The sequence below is a fragment of the Corvus kubaryi genome, unplaced genomic scaffold (genome assembly GCF_017639235.1).
Source record: "Corvus kubaryi isolate FWS band 111438036 unplaced genomic scaffold, C.kubaryi_AGA036_p1.0 137, whole genome shotgun sequence".
Classification (NCBI taxonomy): Eukaryota; Metazoa; Chordata; class Aves; order Passeriformes; family Corvidae; genus Corvus; species Corvus kubaryi.
Genome location: NW_024580671.1, coordinates 6,254,082 through 6,276,429, shown reverse-complemented (window position 1 = coordinate 6,276,429; position 22,348 = coordinate 6,254,082). Strand labels below are relative to the sequence as shown.

Genomic DNA, 22,348 nt, shown 5'->3' with positions numbered 1-22,348 from the left:
TAGTTTACTCTGAAGTTATAACTGGTATCCAGAGTTTTTAGACTTTTGCCTAAGTGGTACTTCAGCATGTTGAAATCTGGAAATACTTAAAATGTGGGTTTCAGACTTAAATATTTTTTTTTTTTTTTTTAGCGTCTTTAAAAGATATAGATAATGTATGTAATAATTTTAGAGTAGAAATAGTTATTGTGAAGTAACAGCCAAGATGAATTAACATCTGAGCGCTAGAGGGCAGTTAACTTAAACTCCCATTCATTCAGTGGGGAGCGGGTTAATGTCCCGGGAAGCAAGAAAACACGTTGGCTCACTAGCCCCAACTGGGCACAATAAGCAGTTATTTCTCATTGTGCCCACCAGCTCCTTTTGCAGAAATTACTGCCCAGCTGAGAGAACATGAGAAATAGGAAGGCCTGCTCATGCTCATGCTGGCAATAGGAACTCTCCCTAACCCTAATATATCTCTTAGTCAGTTAAGCTAACAGGGCAACGTATGCCTCTAAGGAGAGGTAGTAGTGGAGCTTTGTGACTATGAATCCTTCTTAAGGTTAGGTGCACTACGTGATCATTGTCTTGACTCATTTCTCTTTATTTAAAAAAAAAATTAAAAATCTGTCTAGTATAATAATGAACAAGTTGGTAGCTCATTGCAGTAACTAAGTGGGAGTTGAAACTGTTTAATTAAACACCTTTCATGGGGTTTTTAAAAGTTTTTCCAGATTTAGATTAAAGATAAAAATTCTTCTCATGGAAGTATATGTTGGGGAAAACTGAACGTAAATAATACACTTTAATGAAATCAACTGAGATGTATCTTTAGAACGTGCAGAGAGCTTGTTCCTTTTTTTTTGCTTTTTCACCCATATTGCAGTTTTCATAGTTTTTTATGCAGCTATGCTGAATTGCATGGCTGGTGCACAGAGGCAATCGGCTATAGTATCTGCAACGCATAGGAAATTGTCCAGAAGATGTATAAAATTAATTGTTCAGTTTCAGCTTGCACTTTACAACACTGAGTGTTGTAAAGAAAAATGGTGTCTTGCTGCCCTAGTGATCTGTTAATACAGTGTTTGAGTATAGATTCCAACAGGGGAAGCACTGAGCCTGAAAGTGTTGCCTTTCATCAACAGAATTAAGTCAGGGAGCTGTATCTGTCGAAGCACACATCATGGTCATGCCATTTACTTCTGAGAGCCACAGCTTAAACATACACAGATAACCTCTGCTATTTGAAATGCAACATTAATTTGTAGAAACATACTGAGACTTTGTCGGTTTATGGCAAATAGCTTTTCTAGCTGTGTTATGTTGCATTTGTAAAAGCAAAGTAAAGCAAAACAAAAAATAAAAACCCAAGCCCAATAGTAACCAAAGAAATTTGTTCTTAGTTTTTGTTAGCATTCTGTAAAAACACAGGTAGGAAAAAAAGTGTAGGATTTGGCAGGACCCTGTGATTGCAAGTCGTGTTTTCTGTAAAGTGTTTGAAAACTATACTGGGGAATATGGTAGCCTGCTTTCCAAAATGTAGAAATGTACCCCTGTTACACTTAGGTAGCTTTATAGTACATTGAACTGGGTACTGGTTTTAATTTTGCTTATAAAATTAACTTTTTTTTTTCCTCAGAAACTTCCTAATTTGGGTGTTCTAAAAGCAAGTTTGTCTTTTTTTAGGAAATAAAACCTCAAAGCCATTACAACCATGGATACAGTGAATCTCTTGGACGGAAAAGCCACATTGATGATTACAGCACTTGGGACATTGTCAAAGCCACGCAGTAAGTTTATTTTTGAATGTTAGATTTGTCTGTGTCTTTATCAGTTAGAAACAGTAAAATGGGTTGCTTTATTTGTGTAAAGTGGAAGGTAAACTGTATTTTTTCAATCCAGTAGTGGAAGATTTCAGAAGTAACCTCTGCAAAATTACTGTTAGGACAGATTTTTGATCATTGTATAAAAAAAATGGGAGGAATTGTGGTGAGTTGTAAATATAGGTGGTTGCTGGACAGATTGCTGGAAGAGAGAATGGTACTGATGTTTATTTTCTGTCAGTGATGATTTACAGGTAAGCAGGCAACATTTATATGCAAACATAAGGGTTTGATTGATTTATAGGTTAGAAAGAATGTGTCTCTAACTTTCATGGAGGACTGTAGGAGTAAACTGAGTGCAGATTTAATTGCCCTCTTTATGCAGATGTATTATACAAATTTGTTTGTTCCACAGTCCTGTAGCAGATACTAATTTACAAGACTTTCTGGAGAGTTGTCATGATGCTTTTTTTTAGTTTGCTACTGTTTGCCATTCAGAAACTGTCACCACCATCACTTTTCTTCAATGAGCTGAGATAGTTCTGTAAGATTTGTATTTTTAATATTGTATTTTCAATTTGAATGCTTGAGCCATTATGGATCTTAGAGAGCTATTTGCCTTTTTCTTCTCAAGACAAAATTTTTCTTACATTTTTTTCCTATAAGAAAGCAGCTTTGCAGCTCTGCATGTGACACAGGCCCAGTTTAGGAGTAGGAAGTATGTACTTTCCTTCATTTTTGGAGTTGTAAGGAGTTTAGCTCCCTGAAACAGATGTCTGACTCTGCTATTGTTGCTCTAAGTACTTTAATGGTAGCACTGCAACCTATAATACTCATATTAGGGTATTTTTAGAAATTACAATACTGGCACAATATCAAACTAGCTGTTTCTTATAAAAGTATGGAAGTGTGTTTGACAGCAGAAGTGGTTTTACAAGTTACCTACTTCTATTCTTGTATGCTCACTGCGTATTTGGAAACCTAAAATACCTTTGTCCCTGTTAACCCTCAGATTCAGGCTGATCTGTGCTTTCAGCTGAGTTGTTACAAGTCTTTTCTAGTCTCCTCATACAAGAACCAACTGGTCTGAGTTGACATCTCACCACAAGGACTGCAGTTTCGTATTGTAGCCCTAATGGTTAATATTGCAGGGAAGGGGGACTGTCAACATGATCAAGTTGTGGTATCCAGGCAGCACTTCCCTGATTAGGAGGAGAATTCACAGAATCACAGAATGAACTAGGTTGGAAAAGACCTTTGAGATCATCGAGTCCAACCTGTGACCTAACATTACCTTACCAGCTAAACCATGGCACTGAGTGCCTCATCAAGGCTTTTTAAAACACCTCCAGGGTTGGTGACTCAACCACCTTCCTGGGCAGCCCATTCCAATGCCAAACCACTCTTTCTGTGAAGAATTTTTTTCTGATATCTAGCCTAAGCTTCCCCTGGCACAGCTTGAGGCTGTGTCCTCTCAGACACACTTTTATTTAAGCATTTACTAGGTTTTGAAGGCCATGTTATAAAAAATGTCTGTCATAAAGTGAAATATGTCTGAAATTTAAGGTAGAAAATAAACCCACCAAGTATTATAAGATTTGCAGTAAAATAAATAATGCTGCTGATACATTAATTCAGTGTTCTTGAAAAGATACGCTTTTTCTACTAAAATGATGTAGTTATTTGCACTTGTAAAAGCATAACCTATCACATTTATGTATAAAAAAATAGGTGATCTTATCTTCTCCCCTTTGTCCTCTAAAATTAGTACTCACTGAGATTAAAATATCTGCTGACTTTCCTTACTTTTTAGTTCAGTGCTAAGTAAGTAAGATACCACAAAGTTTTTGTAAAAAAGGACCACCCGTCAGTCTCCTAGAACGCTTCCCATAAGCAGTTCAGTAAGTTGAAGCAAGATGTAGCAAAATATAATAAGAATTAAAATATAGTAAGATTTTTCAGTCTCTTGGTTTGGGTGGGGTTTTTCCCAACTCCAGTTTCTCCTGGAAAAAATAATTTGTTATGTTATTGTTCCAACATACATGAAAATTGAGATTATAGTTCCTTAAACCTTAAAGGTGATGGTGAGAAAAATGGGATGAAAAAATCTAAAACTCATCTATATTTCATATATGCTGTTTGAATGTAGAATTCTATTTTGACATGTTTTTATTGACACTGGATTACACAGAAATAAAACAGTGTTAGTAAATTGCTGTGCTCAATTTTGTTTTTCAGCAAGGAAAAATACGACCTTGCAAACTCCTCACATTTTTCCATAAGTATTTGTATGTTGCATCATATCTTATTGAACTGTTTCAGTGCTATATCTTCTTAATCTGTAGATTGGACTCAAATTAACACGCTCATATGGTATGAGCTACAATTATAATAACTTCTTATAATCACATTAAGGCTTCATATAGAAAACAGTGGTTTGGCTCATTGAAGAGAGTTTGTTGGTATTTGTATTTTTTCCCCATTATGCTCCTCATGAGTTCTCCGGAAGACCTGGGGACCCTTGGCATGCTTTGTATCAAAAATAGTCAGTCTCTGTTTTTATTTTGTAGAAAATTTTGCTGGAGTAAAAATCACAGTGTTTGGGTTTAGTACCTATTCATACAAAGAGCACTTTTCACTGACTTTGTTGTAAACATGTCCAAGAGCATCTAGGTAGCTTTCAAAGTAGCACTGTCTTGGCCCTTCATGTTTCAGATGTTAGAATGTATATGTAATTTTTTGCCATATTATATTTGGCTATAGCAAAATTGTTTGGTTCATAGAAAGTCTCCACTTCTGAAAGCAGAAGCAGGCCACTCATCTGTATTTAAAAAACTGTTTTCAAAGGAATAGTAAAAAAATCATCCATGCTTGCCTTTGGTTTTGTTCCTCTGTGATATTCAGAGTTCTCACTGGAGCTCCAGGGAGGGAATGGAGTCTTGTTTAAAAAAAAAAAAAAACAAAACCAAAACTGTCATAAGTGATTTAAAGGTGAAATTTAATGGTGATTGGGTACATTTATTTCTGTTGTCTGGCACCAGTAGCCCTCTGTCATCCAAGGCAGCAGTCATAACTTTTAATATGATGTATTGGGAAACGTCCTGTGTTAATGTGACAAAGTTGCTGTTCATTTTGTTTTAAATCTTTAAACTGAGAAACTGAGAGATAGCTGAAGTTCACAAGTAGAGAAGCATGTGGTGGGCTGTCAGTAGGAGAACAAAATCTGAGACACATTAAACCTCGCATTGTGTTCTTCAGTTCTCTTGAGAGTGAATAGACACTTTTGGCTTTTAGGGAGTTTTATCAAATTCCAGCTTTGTTGAAAGTAAGTTAAATGACCATCATGAACATGGGTATTAAAGATTAATGATACTAATAAGTGCTTTTGTGACATCTGGAAGATTGATTCCTTGTACTCAAGTGTTACAATTTCATTATCACAAGATTAACTTTTCTGTTACGTTTTATTCAATGAGATCATTCAAAATGAAGTTCTGTGCATTGTGAAATAGTGCAGCATAAAATATGAATTATGTTGAGTCTCGCAAAGGAAAAAATTGTTGGATTCATGCTTTTTTCATGACTATTTCTCATCAGTCATAGGGTAACTGATAAAAATAAAGCTATATATTGAATGATTAAAATTGGTAAGGGTTGGCCAGAGGAAGAGTTATTCCTGGCTCTTTTCAGCTACTCACAGGAGAGAGTGGACGGACTGTGACACAGATACACATCCATTATTCCTGGTTATTTGTGCCCATGGGGTTGATTATATTGCTGAAAGTGAAATGTACCTGATGTTTTTGTGGAAGAGTGGGACTTTTTTAACCACATTAGTAATATGGCCACAACTGTCGAGACAATTTAGGGCTTTGGAACAGTATTCAGTAAGAGCTGAATTTCTTTTGTCTTTCAACACTGCTGTTAATAGTCCATTAAGCAGCTCAAGTTAAACCTTTTCTGTTGAAAACAAAATTGTCTTACTGTTAACACGAAAACCTTGAGAATGTGTTAAAGGCTTTGTTAGTATTTACCATCATTATTCATGGGAATGAGATTTGAAAAGAGAAAAAAAATCCATTTTCTGTTAATTGCATTTTCAGTTAATTTCAGTTGCTTTGATTTGAGTTACAGTTATAGCAAGATGAGGGAGTGAGCTCCTGGTTTACCTACTCTTTGTTGGCATGGTGATGTGCTCAGTGTAGAGAGATTCCTTCCTATTATTGTGGCCAAATTTAATGTTAATCGTGCTGTAAAGCTGGCATTGTCTATTTTCAAGAGTCTATGTGTTTGTAGGCAAAAGAGTAGAAAATGGATTACATATTTAAAATGCAGAAGGCAGTAGGGTACTGTTTTTCAAAGTATTAAGGTCAGAATATCTTTAACCTGCAATGACAAATAAAATGTTACAGGTTAGTTACTGAAATAGCTTAGAGACTGTGATCGCAAAATGAGCTTGCACAATGGTATTCTTGCCCTGGACTAATCCTCTTTCTTTCAGAACAAGACATGCTCAATAATATGCTTTAATTATGTTCCATATTGATGTTTACAGCATCACCCTCTAGAATTCACTCAGCTGCTGAGTATTTGTTAGATGAATATATCAGTCTCCTGTGAGGATTTGAATCTTTCTCTCCATTACTCTTGAAGGGTGTAGAGCCCTTTATAATAACATTACAAGCGTGATTACACTGTGTCTGAAATAGGTGACTTTGTCATTTTCTAACCAAACAGTGCATCATGAACCTTGAAGTCAGCTGCAGCAAATTGGTGGCGGAAGACTGTAGGTTGTATGTGAGAGAAGAATGCTTCACTTCTGCAACAGAGCTCAAGAAACCATAACTGCAGCAGATTCAGTGTTCTATTTAATAGTAGAGAGCCTGCTGTTTCCAGGAAGAGGAGCAAATTGTTGTAAATTCCTAACTTTTTTTTTGCCAGGCAGATTTTGTCTGTCAAGATCCTTAAGTCCTCTTCTGACAATTTAATAAATTGAAGATTCATAAAATTATACCTTGTGTGCTGCATCTTTAGTAAACAGTTATGATTGAGTTCAAGGTACCAAAAGTAAATGGCTAGGAATAGACAAACTGAGGGTGACTTAAATTAAAAAATTGCTGTATACCTCATACTCAGTATCACTTTTGGAAAGAGCTTTGTTTTACTGTAAAGGCTGTTCTGATGTAATGCAGAATTTTGTGTTCTATTTTGTAGCCAAGTAGTACCATGTACTGTGACTTGTAGTTTGCCTTCTGGTGGGAAGAACGGGAAGTCTATGATGCTATGCCCAAAGAAGGAATCTGTTCATACTATTCCTTCTTGTATCTGAAGCCATGCCAGCAGTCTTTGCCCAGGGCCTCACCACAGTGTTCGGGTGAATTCTAGAAGGAGGTATTTGTAAACGTCAGCGGAGCATAATTGGAGCGTTCTGTGGGAACTTCTGCCGAGGCACTGGCACCAGCATTCTGCCTCAACAGGCTGCAGGGTCACTTGTGACAGGTTTCCTTTGTTTTTATACCTCTTAAGCCAAGTTCTTCAGAAAATAGCATCACATTTTCTGTAGGACTATAGTTCTGCTTTTAATAAAATAACCCAACAAATAACCCTTCCAGCCCTCCCCCCACAAAAAAACCCAAAGAATAATCACCCCTCTGCCCCCTTCCCCCAAGATTGTATAGTGCTTCTTGGTTATACCTATCTTGGCAGCATGGTCTAACAAAAACTTGGGTAGGAATCAAAGGTTACTTTCAGGAGGTTCATTTTGTGTTGTGTAGTCAACTTGGTAGGACACTCGTCTTAAAGCGTATGTGCAGTTTGCCATAGCTGGCCAATAGTGATGTAGTGGTTTAACTGCTGGGCAGCTGAATCCCACACAGCTGCTCACTTGCTTCCCTCTGGTGGGATAGAGAAATTGACCAAAAGGCTAAGGATAAACAAAGTTTAATAGATAAAGCAAAAGCTGCACACACAAGCAAAGCAAAACAAGGAATGAGGAACAGCAAAGGCCTTGACTCTGTGTAAGCACTGCTCAGCAATAGCTAAAATATTGGTGTTAATCAACACTGTTTTGCTCACAAATACTAAACATAGCCTCATAGGAACCACTCTGAAGAAGAGTAACTTGATCCCACCCGAAACAAATACATGTGAGGAAAATCCTAATCCGTTGCATGAAAGCTTTACATGATTGCTTCTTACACTTTATAGGAAGTTAACATTGTTGTATCCTTGTGTTCTTTGTATCTTTCTGATAACTTAGAATAATTTATTTTAAAAATTCCTACTTGCTGTTTTGTACTGCTTACTTAAACAGGAGGAGAGTCAGCTAAACTCAGCTTTAGGCGATACATTTTTTTTTTGCTGGTGACTGTTAAACCTAAGAGTAGTGCTTAGGTCAATAATTTCTTACATTATGGTTTCAGTTTGTACTTTAAGTGAAGACAGCAGGCTATCTCGAGCAGGAAGGGGTGTCATAACAGCTAATTGGAGTAGAACCGCTTGTCAACAAATGGTTGTATTGCCATTCTATATGAATCACTTTCCAGGCTGCCTTCAGACACTGTAATATGGCAGTGTGATACTGTACTGTAGGAAAATCAGAATTTGCTGTCCTGCTTTTGGAAGTCCTTCTTTCCCCCATCTCTCCTACTGTCTCTTGACTCCTTGTTCTTGGCTGACCTGCCTTTTGTAGTCCTAACCTGTTTCAGTGGCCCTTCCAGCTGAGATGAGAAGTCAGGAATGGTATGTATGTGTTAAGCCATTTGTACAAGCTCATCGGGCCGCACTACTGATCTAAACTAGGACTTGGTAGATCAAGTGTGCCTAAAGACTGGGTTGACTTAGAACCTTACCAGTTTTCCTAGCAGTTACGTTTGTCTGAGCATGTGTATCTTGTCTAGCTGGTTGCACATTTTTAAGTCACTGTAACCCAAATGTCTTTCCACCTCCAACGGATTTAAAAAAAGGCTTTGTTGTCAAAATTATTCATAACTGCTGCTTTTTTACTCAGTCTGAAGGACCACATTTTACAAGTGTGTTGCCACTTGGTATGTACTGCATGCAATAGGCTTTGTTCTCATCTCTTGTAGTGTTTGAAAAGATAATTAGTATGACAATTTCCAGCATTTTTCATAATTTCTCATGCAACTTTCCTAAGAAATAGAAAACAACATGATCTAAGTAGGCTGTTATGTCTAGTACTTTTTAATAGCATCCAACTAATTTTTGTGCTTCAAATCTGTGGTAGGCTTAGAAAGCATTCCTGAGTTTTGTTGGCTTGAGTAATTTGAACATTCATCCAGATTGAGGTTCCAGATTCAAATACATTAAAGAAAAAATAAGAATGGTAACTACCCTAGGAAGAAGGTCTCTGCATCAGTTATGCAAGCTGATGAGAAGCAGAAGAGCCTTTTCTAAGGCTATCTCTTCTGCAGAAAGTAGAACATAGAAGCAGCACATGAAAAACTTAGTTAAATCCCAACTTTGAGAGGCTGTTAAAATTCTGTTTTAGCAGAAGTCAGATGTCACAAGGCATTGACCTTGATTGCAAGGCATTCCCACATTCTCCTCCTTGACACTTGAGAAATCCCTATGGGATGTACAGATTTTCAAAATGTAATCTTTACTTCCTTTTCTGCATTGTTTTTTTTTGACCCAAAAATAGGTGGTAAAACAGTGTAAGCACCAGGGCAAACATTATTTAATGTTGGAGTTACTCCTACATTAAATGCCTAAGTGATGTTTATGCTTCCTAATTTGCTTCAATTTTCAAATATGTGCATAATTTTTTTTCAAATGGTGGTACATCACATTTAATAGTTCTCTTAAATAATAGATTTCGTATTAATGTGCAGAATTCTGAAGTGGCCTAAAAAAGAAAATGATACTAACTTCTATCAGGAAGATTGCTATTTGTTGTCTTGAGAAGAATGGGAAATATTTGAGCTGCTAGTGTTTGTAGTTGGCTTGATGAACTTATCTTCTCCTGCATTTTAGGAAGATACTGTCAAATCAGCTGACTAAGCTTTTTTTGGTCGTCAAGAGCTGGAAAGGGAGGGAGAACAGAAGTGGGAGAAGCAAATGTAGTGGAGTCCCTGGGAAGTGAACGGTTACTTTAATTTAGTATGCTGCTGGTAGATATTTTGCCTTGCTCTGCAGTACGGTTTTCTATGGACACAAGTCTTCTGCAATATCCTGATTCGATTAATGTAACTTGCCAGTGGAAGCTTCTTGTTCCAAGAAATTTGTTATCCTATAGAAAAGTTTCTTCTTCATTTCTCTTCTGTTGAAGATTTTGTATTGTGACCAAAAGTATGGTGTTTGCTGAATGCATTTTCATCTAAGGTAAGCATTTTGACATATCTTGTTTTATTCTTCAAGGTATGGAATATATGAACGATGTAGAGAGTTGGTGGAAGCTGGTTATGATGTACGACAACCAGACAAAGAAAATGTAACACTTCTCCACTGGGCTGCAATCAACAACAGGATAGATCTGGTGAAGTATGTATTACACTTTTGTTAAACAAAAATTAATGTCCTTAAAAATGTTGATTTCTTTTTTTAGGACAACTGAATGTCTTTAATGTGTCCAATTTGTCCTTTTTTCCTTGACAATATGTCAGAGCTCTTGTCCATTAATGCATCTCTCCCACTGTGACATACAGCATTGCATTTTCTTCCTGCTGTTTACTAGAGTGCATGTGACTACTGATGTGTCTAACTGTATCTAAAATTCCCATTTCTTGATGCAGTTCTTGCACTTCAGGTTCCTCTGTCTTTTGGGGATCTTGATTTATATCACCTTATTATGTGCTCTCTCACTCTCTTTTTTGCAAGACACTACTTAATTTTATTTCCTTAGAATTAAATTATTTAGTGGTTTTTATTTGTTTTCAAGCCTATCATATCTTTCCCCAAGTGTTCTCTATTTCCCCATTATGTGCAGTGGATAATTTCATTAAATATGTTGGCTACCAAGCTTGGTACTACAGAGATAAAGTTGTCTACTCTTGTGATACCAGATCTCAGTGTCTGGCTTAGTGGGTGTTGACTATATAAGTTCTTTCCAATGAAGTAGCTTAGCAGCTTGTCTGTGGGGAGTGCAGGCTTGAAATTAGACTTCTCTTCTTTTTAGTATTTCTTCATCCCGTCTATTGTGAGACTTGTGTTCCAGTGTAGGTAACAGTGGGACCTATTGATAAGGAAAACGACAGAACCTTTTCATATTTTTGTAGAATCAGGGATAAGTGTCTACAACACTGTTGTGTTTTCATCGTGTCACTGATGTCTTGGTATGTCTTCAACTTGGTTTTGTAAAAATGCAAAAAATGGCCTTATGTCTCTACAGTTACTTACTGCCTGTATGTCCCCATCCCCTGTGTCAAGCTTTCTCCAGACAAAGATTTCTCTTCTACTTTTCCTTCTTCTAGTAAGTGACTGCATGCACTTTGATTCCTCAAGCACCAAATGCAAGCTGAGGTAGTTTTCAAATGCCTGCCAAAGACTTAGTGATCCTAATGTGGAGATCAGTGGATGTATTTTCTTCTTAAGGTGACCTCTTTTGAGATCTGCTTGCTTTGAGTGTGAGTAGCTTGCTTAAATAGGACTTGAATGCCTGGCATCTTCTAGTGGAAGCTTAGATGACTCACTGAGAGTGGGATTGCCCAGTTCTTTCTTTCTTCAGGGATCTTCTCATCTAGCACAAATTTCCTTCTGCAAGATCTGCTTAGACAAGGAGATTAAGTTCTCAGTCTGGTTTTGCAGAAAAATCTTACCATTTTTGTGTACTGAAACCAAAATGCAGTGATAAATCTCAACTAAGTCTAAAAACACCCTTAAAGAAACATAAAATGTTACTTCAATGCACCATCTGGCAGGAGATTGTCGCCTTGTCTTTTCCCAGTTGTCAAACTGCAAGTTCTTCCTTCTAAATAAAACCTACTAACCAGTAAGCAGTTCTGCTGTCAGTGTAATCTGAACATATTCTGCTTTTCTGCAAGGACCAGTGTTTGAATGAAGACAATCTGTTTAGTGTTCACCTCCCTATGAGTGGCTGTCACATCAGAGAGATGAATCCAAGCTTTGACTGTGAATGTTCTCTGTGCTGTCTTTTTATCTAGACAAGATTTCCTTTGTAGCTCCTTCCCAAGGGGGACTTAATAGCTCCTGTTAGTAGCTGATACTTCACTGTAACAAAATTACTTTGTTTCTTTACCATATATGTGCTTTGTGTTTTCACCTAGATGGGACCAAGACTTCGACAAGATCTTCGTTTTTTCTCATGGAGAAATTAAAGAACTTAACTTCTGCAGAGATGTTAAAATTTTGTTCTTTTAGTGTTGGAGACCAGTGGAGTGGACTGTCCTGCATCAATCAGAGCAGATCTTATTTGTCTTACACACTGTTTTTTTCCTTTGGCAAGTCTGTTGAAGTACTCCATTGTGTCTGATGGCTCTAAAGCAACTGTGTAAAAGAACTTTTTCTATAGTTGTGTTTAGAGTGACATGCATTTTTCAGTTTCTGTTCCTAAAGGTTCCTAGAAGGGCTGTTTTTGAAATTTCATTCTCTGAATCCATAAGCACTCTAGAAAATGAAGGTAGTTACTTAAGAGTAATGTTTTTCAAGTTGTTCTGTTTGTTGCCCTTCTTCTTGCTGTGTCATGAAACACTTAGCAGAGTTTGTGGTGCCAGAACTTCAATGTTGAGGATTTGAAGGACAGCTTGTGTGGGTGGAAGAGCAGCGTTCATATATACCTGACAGGTATTTTCGAAGTGAAAGGTCTGTAGGCACAGGTATTTGAAATGTGCAAACACTTAAATCTACAGCTAGGTAGTACTTTTCAAAGGTTAGACAGTGGTGAATGAAAAACTAGAAACCTTCTGGGAAGGCCTGTGTTTAGAAACATTGATACCTTTCTACAGCATGCATTTTCTTTCACAAAGGAAAAATAATATTGCTAGCTTAGTGTCCCAGCAATGAAAACAGTTCACAGAAACATTGCAAATGACTATGAATGTGAATTGTTGCAGTTAAAAATAGGTAGCTTCTTTTGTTTTTACAGATAGCTATCTTTCCATAAATGTTCTCAAGGGAAAAATAATTTCTAGTCCATCATTTAGAAATATTTTTTAAATACTCAGATGGTTTTTTTCCTTTGATTAATAATGATTGAGAAGTATGTAAAAATCTTAGTCCTTCACTAAATGTGTAACTTAAATTTAAGTGTGATCTCTGGGATCAATGACTTCAGCAGGGTTATTCCAATGATTTTACAAGCTGCAAGTCTAATGGTATATACTTCTGTTATTTAGCCAAAATTATCTAAAAATTATAGTCTTCTAGCATCATAATCTTCTACCAGTAATTCAGAATTGTATTTAATGCAACAGCCCCATAATGCTTCTGTAGTAGCACAGTTTGTACAACTGGATATAGCAGTTAGTTTATAGAATAAAACTAGGAAATAGCGTAATGTTTAAAACACAGTAGGAGACATCCCTAGTCTCCCAACCCTTGTCAGGAATGCAAAAAAATTGAAATTATATGCTTGACCTCTAAAAAGGAATGTTATAAGAAGGCAAGAAAAGGTTCTGGTCTTCTGATCTCTAACTGCCTGTTTTGCATTATGTCAAACATGCTCACTTGTGTCCTTTCTATTTAACCAAAACAAGCAATAATGTTTACTCTTTCTGTTATTCCAGATACTATATATCAAAAGGTGCTATTGTTGATCAGCTTGGGGGAGATTTAAATTCTACCCCACTTCATTGGGCAACAAGGTAGGAAAAGTCTTCTGAAATTTTCTGTCTGTTTCTTTGCTTAACATGGAGTACTGATAGTTTTATGAAATGGTTGTATTTTATGGGAATACTTCGTACTAGAATTAATTCAGTCTTTAATAACTGAGTTCACTGTGAATGTTGCATGTTTGAAATAAAGGAGCTTTCAGCATGTGGTTTTTTCTGATGTAGAGGAAGATGATTGCTACAATAGAACAACAAGCAAAGTATAGGCAACTTACCTTGCTCTTACTTCTGAGATCTTGTTTTTGTCAAGTTGTCTGGAGTTCAGTGGCACTTTTGCAGATGGGTCTCGGGATGATTTTGTGTGACACTGTCCTTGCAGTGTTCTATTGCATGTGTGGATTTTTTTAAAGATACACTTAAAATCAGGTTTCTTATCTAGAAGATGGTCAGAGAACGACATATGGCTGGAAAAAATTGAAGACAGCCTTCAAGCAGTACCTGCTCCTTCAGACAACCACCTAGAAATGGGTGGGAAAGAAACAGTGTCCATATTAATATTTTTAACTGTAGATGGCAAAAAGAGACTTGGAAAATCAGCTTTTAGAAGATTTAATGTATCAAAATAATCTGTTTGCTAAAGGTGAGGACTTGGTTGTTAGCCTCAATTAAAGACTTCATCTTCTATATTCTTTTTGTTACAGATCACAGTCTGTGATTGTGTAAATAGCACAAAATCTTGACTAAATTTCCTGGTGTTCATTCATACCTGCAATCTGTTCTATGAAGCATTGTCTGAAGGTGCTTCTGAAAAATTGAAAAGATCTTTTGCTCATGTCAGAAGCTGTGTACTGACACTTAGGCACCATGTCTAAAAGAAAGATTTGTCTGTGCTCATTATGCCATAAAGACGCATAAGCTTTCAACACACGGTGGAGGAAATGTAGACCTTCAATTTTCTCTTTTCCCCCTTTTTTTGTTTTACCACAGTTTTTAAGCTCCACAAAAAGTGAGAGTATCTAGCCAGTTTGACATCTCTTAAAATAGCAGGTTTCATATATGGTATGGAAGAAGTCACAGATTAGATTTCTAAACATTAGATTTCTAAAAAGTAACTTTTTTTTGTTGACTGTCTTTTTTGCTATGCAGTACAGTTAAGCAAATTGCATGTGATGAATGCACTATATGCATAGAATTTCTCATATAAATGAATTTGCTTACTCAGTTGGAGAATCAGATCATGACAGTTGCTGTTTTTAAAGTATGAGTTAAAGTGTGGGAGTTCTGATAGAGTAATTAACTGCTAAACATCTTTGTTGTATTTCAGTATTCAAATTTTAATAGTTTTCCTGCATATAGTTATTCAGCTGTTTGTTTTTTTGTGTTTTGTTACATTTAGACAGGGTCACTTATCCATGGTTGTACAGCTGATGAAATATGGGGCAGACCCGTCGCTAATTGATGGAGAAGGATGTAGCTGTATTCATTTGGCTGCCCAGTTTGGACATACTTCAATTGTTGCTTACCTGATAGCAAAGGGACAGGTAAATTTTAAGTAATACCATATTTACATAGATTCTGCTAAAATTTAGAGTAGGAACACAATTGAAACTTACACCTGTCATTAAGGAAATGCAAAATATTTACTTGAATAAATATAAAAATAATTCCATGTCCTTTTTTGTAGACTGCAATGTTGATGTGCCACCTATTAAATTAATTTCCTGCAACAGTGGTCTGAGTACTTTGGCTTTAATTCACACCTGTCTAATGTAGTATATGGAAATTCTAATTCTTTATTTCTAATGAATTTAATCTTTAGATGTAACTGTGACAATGGTAGCAAGTGTTGCAGAATTCTTCGTAGAATCATCAGTTATACATGGATAAAGAATCTAGTGACATATCAGTCAACAACTTTTAATTTATTGCTGTTCCTAATTACTTCCTTGTGTAAATAGAAAACCAAACGACCCCAGACCTTCTTGCTAGCCCCTTATATTACTTCTAGATCTGTAAAGTGTGTATATAATGTGTATTCATTACTGTTCCTCTTGTGTCCCATCTGTCATTCTGTCTGCTCAAAAACTTGATCCTGTTTTTGCTATGCACCCCTGCACTGTAATTTGTAGATTTACTCACCCATAGGCATGTGCCTGAAGCACAAATTTGATTTACTGTGTAAACCATATAGAAAAGTCAAAGCCCATCTCTTGTATGACAGTACTACTAAAGCTGTTCACACTTCTGTATTCTGCTTACTCTTTCAAATACCAAGTGAGATATGATCCAGTGAGTCATGTAGAATATGAAATCAGTGAGTTTGGTCTGTATAAAACAAATACTAAATTTGCTGCAGAAAATTACTTATACCTGTATATGTAAAAAACCCCAAGCTATTGCTCCAGGCAGTATTCAGTTTGTATCTGTTTGGTAAAACAGTACTTAGTGTATGGTAAAGACTAAGCTAGGCAAAAGAAGAGTCTGATCCTATTTTGTATAACTGTTGTTTTGTAAGAAATAATGATTGGAGAGGAATGTGTTTGCATGAGGAGCAAGTTTTGTATTTTCTTCTCAAATTACATATAATTATATGGGGATTTTATGTTACCAGAAAAATCTTGCTGATATTATACAAGTGTGAACTTGTTTAAAGCATAGCATTAATAAAGTACTAATAGCCTTTAAAATATTCTACTGTGATTATGAAGTCTCCCTTTGTTTGTCTTCATGTTTATATACAGATTTGTCCTGTTTATTTGAACATATAATGCTTCAATTCAAAAGAAGCTGTATGTCTTTACATGAGTACATACATAAAGACACAAAAATCGCCTTAAAAATGAAAACCTGTTACTTTGAAAACAGTTCTTCTTATCAATAGTTTTTAAAACACTGGTTTTTATTAAATCCCTCAAATATTATCAAGTAGGATTTTGGTATTCTTTCCATGATGTAAATGTAAATTAATTTTAACAGTGATTTTTCACAGCACTTCAAAATATTGAACTTTAAAAATCATATATTGATTTGCATGTTTAAAATCTAGTACTATTAATAGCATTGTAATAACAATCCCTAAAATCATAGTTCTCTAGCTGTATTGCATACAACTACAGAAACTACGTGGCTTGTCTAAAAGCTATGGGAAATACATGATTCTGTTTTTTAATCTTCCTTTAATTAGTACTGAGGTCATTAATCTCTTCTTTTTATTTCTTTCCCCACCTTCTTTGTAGTGCTGAGATTTGGATTTGGAAACTTCAACTGCTTTTGCTTCTGTGGGCTTACCCTATATACTACTACTTAATTGCCTTTGGTCTTTAAAGAGACCGGGTTCCCTTATATCCAAGAGTAGGCTAGCCCTTGTTCTGAACCTAATTGTAATACCTGTGTGGCAAATGACAACTAAATAAACATCAAAATAAGGATCAGTGTAGACTGTTGTGCTGTGTTAGTTCTGATCCTGATGCCTTTGTGGATGAGTGTGGTCAGAGAAGAGCCAGCTTTCATAACTGAATAGAGAACTGACAGGTGGATTAAGAAATTGCTCCTAATTTCTAGCTTGTCTGTTTTTGAGACAGCTGGAATCCAGCTTCAGTGTTGCTGTTTCACTCTCTTCTGGGCTGCAGCAGCCAATGGTTAAATTTGCAATCTGAGGCTTGAGTCCAGTCCTCTAGCTTCTGGAGCGTGGTGAAGGGGAGGAGCTCTTGGTCAAATGCCCTCTGGCTTTGATTGGAAGTGAACCAACTTTCATGCCAGCAAGTACTACTCAGCCAAGGGGCAGCAGACAGCTGTTGCTTTTTATTTAGTCATGTCTCTCACTGAATTCTGAGAGACTGATACCTGGCTGTATCAGAATTTACACATGTTGTTTGTGTCAGCCTGGGTCAAAATCAAGCCTGGGACAAGTACATGATATAAACATAATCAGAAATCAAATAACAGAATCTGTAGCACAGTTCAAGTTTAGGTAAGATCTTTATTTTTAAAAAATGTGAGAAAGAAAAATTGGAAAAGATCTTGAAGGCACTTAAAAATGTTCAATGTATAATTTGACTGCTTGATATTGTGCTTACACTACCTAAAATGCCAGAGGCATATCAGGACCTTGCATACACAAACATTCACCTAGAATAAGTTAAGATATGGATGTGGTATACGAATGGTTGAATAATGTGTTCTCATCCTGTGCATGTGCGAGGTAACTTAATCCCAGATGAGTGACTATAAAGTTGCTTGTAGAGTAAAATCATGTAAGAAATATTCTAGTTCTAAAATTATAGTTTAACTATATCTTACTCACAGTTCAACTATCATTTTCATAGTTTAACTAGAACTTACTCATCAAGTGCATTTTTTGTTTATTCTCAGAGTTGCAACTTTGTATGTTAACTAATGTCTCGAGCTATGTAGGGTCACCTTCTGAGCTATGGCTTAGAAGTAGGTGGCATCTAGGTTAGGAGATACCAGTGTGGTACCAGCAGCCTTGGTTACTTTGGTGCTGTGGTCCATGAGCAGTGTTCCTAAGCATTGCCACCTCAGTTGCCACTGAGGCTCCTTCTCTCCACCAAGCTCAGGCCAGCATTAAGACTCTGAACCAAGTATTTTATTTCCTAACCAACTCAGAGCACATTACTTACAGAACTGTAAGTCCAGTTGTGTTCTTCCTTATGACTGTCAAGACTGACTGTGTGTTTGATGGACTAGGATATTCAGAACAGAGCTTCTGTTTGAAGGAATGAGGTAGGTTTAGTTCTGTGTGTTACCTTTCTTGTTGGTCTGTGCTCTGTTCATTCCATAGGAATCCTACAAAATCTCTGCTTCCAGTCAGTAACTAGCATGTCTTTCCTAAATTAAGAAATACTGTCAGGCTTACATCACCCTTACTGATAAATCTTCTTTACGATATGCTTTTAAAGCCTGTTTTCCTTTCCCTGGGCAGCAGTTCATGTGAAAGGGATCTTTTCCTTATGGAGAATAGGATTCTGAGCAAGGATGTGATGGGTCTTTTCTGTGAAGGTCTGTGTTTTGTGAAACAAGCAGTAATGGTTCTAAAGAGGAGCACATTCCTGATTCCTTTCTGCGTAATTGGATGTAATTCTGAGTAGGATCTCTTGATGCATTCTGTGCTTTTGGAAAGGCTGTACCACATCACAGTACTGGTTTGACCATTGCTTGTTAAATGTCCTGGTCAGCCTAATGCTGATCTCTAGCAGCCCTTCAGAATCCTTCCTTGTCAACCCTTGCTTTCAGAAAGTAGTATTAAGCAGCAGAGGAGTTGCTGCAACTCCTTTTCGTGCAGAAAGCTCTTTCTCCCCACTATTTTTGCCTCTCTGAAAGCTTTTTTGCAATCTCATATTAGTGTCCTAGGATTGAGTCTGGTTATCTTTGCATGTACAAAGTTTCTTCTCTTTCAGAACCAGAGTTGTACCTTAGAACAAGAGGAGATTTTGCCAGTTGTGGTCCACAGTGTTCACACTTGAACCACATGCAGAGGGCAGCAGTATGTGCAATTTTTGATCATTGCATCACTTACTGTTGGAATCTTTGATTCTTGCAATGCTTGCACCATGTCCTAACAGCACAGGCACGCCCCTTCATGAGCACTGATCTGTCACCTAGAGTTAAACAAGAAATTAATGCTAAAGTGCCTGTTGGTACACACCAGAATAGAAAAAGAGTCTCTTAGTAGGTACCAGCTGCTGAAGGTTTACTTTTTTTCCTCAGTCCTCTCTTTGGTAAAAAGCAGGAACAGAGCTTTCTTTCTAAAATGTCTCACTTGTTCTATGGTTATGGTAATGATATGAAGAAATAACAAGGAATTTTTCATGAGAGGTTTGTTAGAGCACGTGTTTGCTATCCACAGCTACATCATGTTTGTTACGTCTATACAGCAGTTTGCAAGTCGATCTTAGTTGCTTTGCTTCTCATTAAAGTTCCTTTGAAAAGGGGTCTGCCTCAGCCAATGTAGTAGTTGAATATGAGTAATAGCTGTAGCCTGTCCAGGTGACTTATGTGCAGGGAATAGTCTGGAGCTCATGGGTTTGGGTTTTTTCTTTTAGCTGAGTGTCAAAGTGTAGTTTGGATTTGTCAGGTGGAATCATTGAAGGAATTGTTCTGCTTACACGCAAACATGTTCCTACTGTCACAGAGAGGTGCTTTTCTATATGAAATCTAAAGATGAAAGAGTGATTGTTCATGTTGTGGTAAATTGTACAGTCTTCCAAGAATGTAGTTCACACAGTGTGAGCTGTGAATCAGTCGTGCTTCTCAAGGATGAATGAACTTGAGATTGGGCAGTGGTTCTAATTTCCTTCATGATCTCAGCCACAGGGGGTTAAAGGCAATGCCAGCTGGTTATGTGGTCCTGGTAGGCTCAAAAGGATCTAACCTAGACAAGTCCTGTGGGCAGACAGAGTTGGATCCTGATCTCCAGCCATGTAACTCTTCTGAACAAACAGTACAAGCAAGTAAATCAAGTAACTGTTCTTTTCCTCCATAACTTCGTTTTTTAAATTTCCTTTATTTTTTTCTTAAATTAGGTGACAGAGTAAAAACTCAGAAATATAAAGTTATCTGCAGGCTAGAGGTGTTTTGAAAGCAATTCTTTGGAGGAACTAAGTTGGATTTTCTGGGAAACAACTGCTTGGGTCAGGCTAGCAGCAGCGTGAGTCAGGATCCCAGGGTGCTGGGCATTTCGCAGACTACTGGAGCAGGGAAGGTTCTAGGGATGACAGAAAGCAACATCACTCACTTTCTGGGTTTTTGTCAGGAATTCCTCTAGCAGAAGACTTCATTGAAACACTTTCAATCTAATTTTCCTTGTAAGAACTGAGGGAAGTGGCATAGGAAATGCTGTCATAGCTCTGTTGCCTGTAAGGAAAACTCTTCATGTCGTGCATTATGTTAACTTGCAGTGATTTTTTTAGTGCTGATCTGTGAAACCTGCCCAAATGTGCTTGAGAGTCTAATCTGCCTCGGAGTGTTTAGGAATTGCCAACTTCCCTAGGCAGGTGAGGAAAGAGGGAAAAATGCTTAGATATTAATCCTTTCTGACGAGTCTAAAAGAACTGTCTGGGTGGTGCTTTTTTGTCTTTCTGTGGCTACCTTCTGTTAAATGTAATAATGGTTTTATTTATTTATTTATTTTTAGCCATTGGTTTAGTCACCACTTGATTATAGATCATTTTTATTTCTGAGCAGGTTGTTTTTATTAATGTCTTTTTTTCAACTTTAAAATTCTCTGGCATCCATTAGCTTGGTATCTAGATACATTAATACCTTTGGAACTCTATGAACTAAGGAAAATTGCTTGGAAGTGGAAAAATCGATGCGACTGGCATGTAGTAGGATGTAGGATCCAGACAGTGGTATTTCTAGTAATTTGTCAAGTATCTTTTTAAATATAGGTGCATCATTTTAATTTTCTTCTGTATATTTTGAATGTAGTAATACACCATCTATATATATCTTTAATGTTGCAGATTAATAGTAAATTAGAAACTACTGGTCTTACGCAGCATGACTATTTCATAGTTTCCAAAATAGATTGGAATGGTTGTATTTTGGCAATGGTGGCGTTAATGTTTATTTTCACTTTTTAAATTCTATTTGCTAAAAGCTTGCTAGTTTTTCTTCCTATTCAGATGATTAGTCTTAGAACACTGCTTCTCATTGCAAACTTTGTATCTGCTGGATCTTGAGTATGCTTACTTATCTCACCAAGTTTTGGTTTTTTTCATTTTTTTTAGGATGTAGATATGATGGATCAAAATGGAATGACACCTTTAATGTGGGCAGCTTACAGAACACATAGGTAATATGTGCAGTTTTGACTTTATCTTAATGTTAACCAAGTGGCATATAGTAGTGACTTGTTTTGGGGTTTTTTGGGAAGTATTTTTTCTGTTGTTAACTAGTCAGTGTTCTTTCCACAGTTGCCTTTTTATCTTTCTTCATTTATGGTTATTGTGAATTCATCCCACTTGGTAGCTCAGCCCCACACAGCTGCTTCCTCACTCCCGCCAAGTGGGATGAGGAGGAGAATCAGGAGGGTAAAAGTGAGAAAACTCATGCATTGCAATAAACACAGTTGAATAGATAAAGCAAAATAAGGAATTAATTTGTTACTTTCCATCAGTAGGCAGAAGTTCAGCCATTTCCAGGTCATCAGGGCTCTATCACCTGTAACAGTTACTTGGCAAGGCAGGTGCTGTAACTCTGAATGTTCTCTGCTTCCTACTCCTCTTCCCCAGCTTTTATTGCTGAGCGCACTGCCATGCAGTATTGGATATCTCTTTGGTCAGTTGGGGTCGGCTGTCGCAGCTGTGTCCCCTCCCAATTTCTTGTGCACCCGCAGCCTGCTCACTGGCAGGCAGCATGAGGAACAGCAAAGGCCCTGACTCTGTGTAAGCACTGCTCAGCAATAGTTAAAGCATCCCTGTGTTACCATCCTGCTTTGATCACAAATCCAAAACAGCACCATAGGAGCTACTATGGAGAAGATTAACTTGATTTCAGCCAAACCCAGTGCAATGACTTTTTCAAGAGAGAAGGTACTGTGAAGAGGTATTCACTATTCCTTCCTGTGGAGATGATTGGAAAAAATTGATGAAAAATAACACTTCTCCAAAGAACAAACGTTCGGATTAGATTCCTGTTTGGAAGGGCCCATCTCCATCAATTGCTGGGAGGAGCACAAGCTAGCTCTTACCAATACCTGCCGTTATCAACATTCTCATCCTATTTTATCTTCATCTTCTGGATTGTGAAGTGGACACATAACATGTTTTGAAC

General features: G+C 37.0%; 1 protein-coding gene across 1 annotated transcript in view; it reads left to right on the top strand.

Annotated features, from left to right (window-relative positions):
* ZDHHC17 (zinc finger DHHC-type palmitoyltransferase 17) overlaps window positions 1–22,348 on the top strand; it is a 67,784-nt gene that overhangs the window by 15,773 nt on the left and 29,663 nt on the right. Inside the window, exons 2-6 of the mRNA XM_042017703.1 lie at window positions 1,669–1,772; window positions 10,185–10,307; window positions 13,508–13,585; window positions 14,949–15,093; window positions 21,304–21,368. Of these exons, the coding sequence (XP_041873637.1) occupies window positions 1,669–1,772; window positions 10,185–10,307; window positions 13,508–13,585; window positions 14,949–15,093; window positions 21,304–21,368 (515 nt within the window). The remainder of the gene's footprint in view (window positions 1–1,668; window positions 1,773–10,184; window positions 10,308–13,507; window positions 13,586–14,948; window positions 15,094–21,303; window positions 21,369–22,348) is intronic.